The sequence below is a fragment of the Elephantulus edwardii genome, unplaced genomic scaffold (genome assembly GCF_000299155.1).
Source record: "Elephantulus edwardii isolate Elephantulus edwardi_28Jun2011 unplaced genomic scaffold, EleEdw1.0 scaffold00217, whole genome shotgun sequence".
Classification (NCBI taxonomy): domain Eukaryota; kingdom Metazoa; phylum Chordata; class Mammalia; order Macroscelidea; family Macroscelididae; genus Elephantulus; species Elephantulus edwardii.
Window position 1 is genome coordinate 4092502 of NW_006399967.1, and position 5498 is coordinate 4097999.

General features: G+C 58.6%; 1 protein-coding gene across 1 annotated transcript in view; it reads right to left on the reverse strand.

Moving 5' to 3' along the window:
- Nucleotides 1-3805: 3805 nt before the first annotated feature.
- The window catches only part of PRTN3 (proteinase 3), a 3370-nt gene continuing 1677 nt past the window's right edge, over nucleotides 3806-5498 (reverse strand). The window contains exons 3-5 of the mRNA XM_006898016.1: nucleotides 4689-4830; nucleotides 4319-4549; nucleotides 3806-3961 (exon numbers count right to left, since the gene is read on the reverse strand). Of these exons, the coding sequence (XP_006898078.1) occupies nucleotides 3806-3961; nucleotides 4319-4549; nucleotides 4689-4830 (529 nt within the window). The remainder of the gene's footprint in view (nucleotides 3962-4318; nucleotides 4550-4688; nucleotides 4831-5498) is intronic.

Genomic DNA, 5498 nt, shown 5'->3' on the forward strand with positions numbered 1-5498 from the left:
GTCACACACGGCCAGTCACACACGGCCAGTCACACACAGTCACACACAGCCAGTCACACACAGTCACACACAGCCAGTCACACACAGTCACACACAGCCAGTCACACACAGCCAGTCACACACAGTCACACACAGCCAGTCACACACAGTCACACATGACCCGTCACACATGACCCGTCACACACAGTCACACACAGCCAGTCACACACGGCCAGTCACACACGGCCAGTCACACACAGTCACACACGGCCAGTCACACACGGCCAGTCACACACAGTCACACATGGCCCGTCACACACAGTCACACATGGCCCGTCACACACAGCTCATTACACGCCCTCCTTCAGTCCTAACTGGTGTCTTTCATTTTCTTACCCTGTCGCCCTCGGTCCAGGGACCCCTGGCCAGGTGCACCCTCTGCCCAGCTTTTCCTGGGCCTGGCATCGTGACAGGACCAGCTAACACAGTGATTCCACCCTGACCTTCCCAGGGCCGTGTCCACTGTGTGTGCGGGGAAGCAGACGCAGAGCCTCCGCTGAGCTCTGCACTCAATGCTGTAGTGGGGAAGTGGGATTTCAACCTACACTTGGGGGTCCCAGCTGGAGGGTGACGCCGACCCTGAGGCTGACTTGGCTGGCTGTCCCCCGTCTGAGCCTGGAGGCTTCCTCTCAGGGCTCGACCTTCCAACTTTTTTTTGTTTGTTTTTGTTTTTTTGACCTTCCAACTTTTATTTGCTTATGGCTCATGCGAGGGAACTCACTCCTGCTCGGCTCTGTCAGTGCCGGAGGACAGCCGAGGTTCAGAGAGTCCACATGCCACCTGCTGGGCTCCCGGGAGTTCCTTCCCTACCCCAGGCTTGCTCTGGTGGGAGAGGTGGGGGCTTGGGGTCTGGAGGTTTGCTTCAAGCTTGAGCCCTCAGGCCTGGCTGCATGGAGGAAGCCCTGTGGACACGGGGATGGGGTCCCAGGCCCTCGCTCCTCTTCCCCTCACCCCAGGATGCTGCTCCTTTACAACGGTCACAGCTGGGGTGTCGTAAGAAGCGTGTTCCTGGCTCCAGGATGAGGTTTGGGGGAGGGAGGGAGCCAACGGGCCCCCGCTGCCAGTGGGGGTGTTGGGAGACACGTCCTACTAGGGCACACTGGTCCTGCTGTCCCTCCTTTTTTTGCTGCCCTGGAGTTATCAGAGAGCACTTAGTGTGCACCTGCTGTATACACAGCCTTGTTTCGAATCTCGGGGTGAGGGAGCAGAGGACACTGGCAGGCACATGTCCTGTGGTTGAGTGTGGCCAGGCAAGGAGACCAGGCTGAAACAAGGGGTCACGCTCAAGCACGGCCCGGGTTCCATTCCCGCACACTGTGTGCGGTCACATCCCAGTGTGGCACTCTCCGTTCCAGGCCCTGAGCTAGCCGCCCAGCGCCTGGTTCACTCACTGGCTGTTAGTCAAAGTCCAAGCCTGGGCCTTTTGTACTCTAGGACTCAACTTCCAGACAGCAGGTCTGCAAGGTGACTGGTGCCAGTAGAGAGGAGCACGCTGTCAGGAACAGGCCCATGTCTACCCGGGGGTAGGAGGGGGAGCGAGGAAGGCTGAGACCCCGTGGAAGGTCAACAACAGATCCCACCAGCCTCAGAAAATCAGTACACCCCTCGGTCCTCAGCCCCGGGGGCGGGGAGCACCCCTCGGTCCTCCGCCGGTCCTCAGCCCCGGGGGAGGGGGCACTTTGCTATACTTCTTTCCAGAACTTGCTTTCCATTGGTCTTCACACACATGAGTCATAAAACATGCCCAGAGCTGGTTTCCTGGATCTTGTGGTTTTCTTAGATTAAGAATGATTCCCTCTGGGATGTTTGTGGAGACCTGGACTCCAGGGGAATGCACATTCTTGACATCTCCCTGGAATTCCCAAGCCAAGCCATACTCGGTGCCATGGAGCCGATTCTGACTCATACTGATCCCACAGTCCAGTGGCCCCATGGGCTTCCAAGGCCATAAATCAGAGAACTCTCCAAATTACTGAGGAGCAATGATGTTAATTTGAGGAGTAAGGATTTGCTTGCTATGCATCTGAGAGCTGGACAATGAACAAGGATGACAGACATAGAATTGATGCCTTTGCGCTGTGGTGGTGGAGAAGAGTGCTGAACATCTCATGGACGGCCAAGAGAATGAAAAACCCTAGAGGACATTATGCTGGTGAAATATCTCAGTCACAAAAGGACAAATATTGCATAGGGCCACTGTTGTAAAAAAGGACTGATATTGGGATTGAGGAAGACAAAGAAGGAGGGGAGGAATAATGTATACTGCACTGAAATAGGGAGAGAACTGTTTAAAGGGATGTGTGATTGGGTATTATTGTCATGACAGGAGTCCAGAATGAAGGCCGCACAGTGGAGTGGACTTGGGGGGGGAGGGATTGAATAACAATGGAAGAGTTTTCTTATGCTTTTCAAGAAGAGTGAATTGTGGGGGGAGGGTGGGCAGGGAGGAAAATGCAACAGTGAATGACTGGAAACCCAAAGTCTCTGTAAACTTTCATTAAAATTATTATTATTATTATTTTAAAAAAGATATAATGAAGAGATATGTCTGAGAGCGGGTGCAGCCAGAATGCTCCTTGGAGGCAAGGATGTTGAAGGTTTGCCTCACACACTTTGAGCATGTTGCTAAGAGAGGTTATTCAGAAGACCCTCAACCAGTTGGATTGACATGGTGACTGCTGCAATGGGCTCAAGTGTGTCAGGAAGGGTGAAGTTGGCACAGGACAGGACGGGGTTCAGGTCTGTGGTTCATAGGACCACTCGGCCATCCTCGACTTGATGGCACCAATAACAACGACAAGGCTTTATGGGCACAGACAGCCACATCTTTCTCCTGCAAAGTGGATGGTGAGTTTGAACCATCAATCTTGGGGTTAGCAGCCAAGCACCTTAAGCACCGTGGTAATATCCCTGAACTTTTCCAAGGCTGCGTCTGGTGCCTTGTGAGTTGGCACGCTGTCACCAGGGGGCAGCAGAGCACAGGTGGAGGTGTCCTGCGAGCCTGGGCACTCTTCCCTGGTCCACTCCACAGCTGGCTGATGACCACCTCAGACCTCTCCTGGGAGGGCCCGCAGGTTCCATTTCACTTTCTAAGCTGTAGCCAGGGGTCTGCCTGCCTGCTTACACCTCCCTGAAGCTCCTGGTCAAAGAATCACCAAATTTACCTGGTCACTGTTGCCTCCAGCCCTCCTCTCACCACCTCTTCTCCCCAGCTGTCACCTTCCCCCACACTTGACCCCAGCTCACACCCCTCAGCGCTCTGGGCGCTCTGACTGTCCAGTAGGTCAGCTGCGGTGCTGCCATGTGCTAACAGTCCAAGCAGGGACCTGCACCTGATGACCAACCCTGGAAATGCGGAGTGACTCCCTTTTCCTGTGACAAGACTGAGGCACAGAGAAGGGTGTTTGCCATGCTGTGGAGTCAGGCAACCCTCAGTGGCTGGGCACCTGCGCCCCGGCCACCATATGTGCAGTTTGGGGCCAGGTCTCGGACACTGGACCCTCTGGCCAGCCTCAAGTTCTGCACATGAGATAGCATACCAAGAGCTGGAAGAGGGGTTAGACTTTTATTCAGGTCATCATGGGACCAGAGGTGTCTGTGCAGTGTCCATGGGGGGGTCCTCTGGGTTTCCTGGGGCTTATGTTGGGGCACAGGCTGGGGTCTGAGGCCATGACCCAGGGGTTAAAGAGTGTCCTTCCAGGTGAGCTGGCTTCTGGTTGAGGCCCCAGCGCCTGCCCCCTGCAGTGGCGTCCCTGGGGGGCCACCTTCACACCCCTTTATTGAGAATGGAGTTGATCCAATCCACATAGAGGGACACGCGGGCGAAGAAATCTGGATACTGGCGGGAGGCGCACTCTCGGATCACAAAGGAGTCAACGGCCTGAAGGACTCCCTCGCAGATCAAGGGGCCACCGGAGTCCCCCTGGAGAAGGAGGGGCAGCGGTCACCCACCTGGCCAGGGTGCCAGCAGCTGGGGAGAGTGAGCTGGGATGCACCCTCTCATGTGGCCTCTGAGCACGGGCCAAAGAGGCTGCTCCCAAGGACCGCTTATTAGCACCTGCTGTATACGGAGCTGCTGGACCCAGGGCCCGGGGACAGAGCCTGGACAGGTCACCCACCGCCTGCGGTGTGAGCGAAGGTCCCAGACTCTGGAGGGCCACTGCACTGACCTTCCTGTGCAGACCAGACGCCGACACCGGGGACGTCTGGGGGTCCGACCACCCGTTCTCCCCGCCAGCCCAGGGGTCCCTATACGCCTCCTGTCCATCCACAGACGTACAAAGCAAATGCCCGCGGCTCGGCGGGGGACCAGTGTGCACACGTTTTGCGGCCGGCACAGGAAGGTGACCACGGTGACATTGAGCTCCTGAAGGACCCGCGGTATGGGCATGTGGGTGCCCAGGCGCCCCCAGCCCATGGCCAGACACTGGGTGCCGTGGGGCAGCGCCTGGTCCTGTTGCGGCAGCGGGGCCACTGCCACCTCGGGGCCGAGCACGGCCGGACGGTCCAGCTGGAGGAGAAGGGTGGCGTGAGTCTGCTCCCTGCACCCTCTCCGCCCAGTCACCCCCTTCTGCCCGGTGCAGTGGGGACCCGCCCAGACACCTCCGCCTCCAGCCCCTCCTCCCCCTCCCGCCCGCCGCAGGCCCCACCTGCAGGAGGAGCACGTCGTTGAGGTGCTCATCTGGGTCGTATCTGTTCTCAAACATGTGCAGGATGGTGAACCGCTGCTGGCTGCGCTCGGAGGCCTGCAGGTCGTGCACCCCCAGCACCACGCTCACGCGAGTGGGGTCCCTGAGGGGGCAAGGGGCTCCGACGATTTGTGTGTATCACTTTCTGGGGCACCGCCATACCCCAGCCCTCTCCTCCCCAGACTCAGGACCCGGCCAGCTGAATCCCACGGTGCTCATCCCTGCCGTGCTCCCCCTCAGTCCTCATGGTGGTCCTCCCCGTCACACCCCACAGTGCTCCCCCTCACGCCCCACAGTGCTCCTCCCCCGCACACCCCACAGTGCTCCCCCTCACACCCCACAGTGCTCCTCTCCCTCACACCCCACAGTGATCCTCTCCCTCACGCCCCACAGTGCTCCTCTCCCTCACGCCCCACAGTGCTCCCCCTCACACCCCACAGTGCTCTTCTCCCTCACACCCCACAGTGCTCCCCCTCACGCCCCACAGTGCTCCTCTCCCTCACACCCCACAGTGATCCTCTCCCTCACGCCCCACAGTGCTCCCCCTCAGTCCTCATGGTGGTCCTCCCCGTCACACCCCACAGTGCTCCCCCTCACGCCCTACAGTGCTCCTCTCCCTCACACCCCACAGTGCTCCCCCTCACGCCCCACAGTGCTCCTCTCCCTCACACCCCACAGTGCTCCCCCTCACGCCCTACAGTGCTCCTCCCCCGCACACCCCACAGTGCTCCCCCTCACACCCTACAGTGCTCCTCTCCCTCACACCCCACA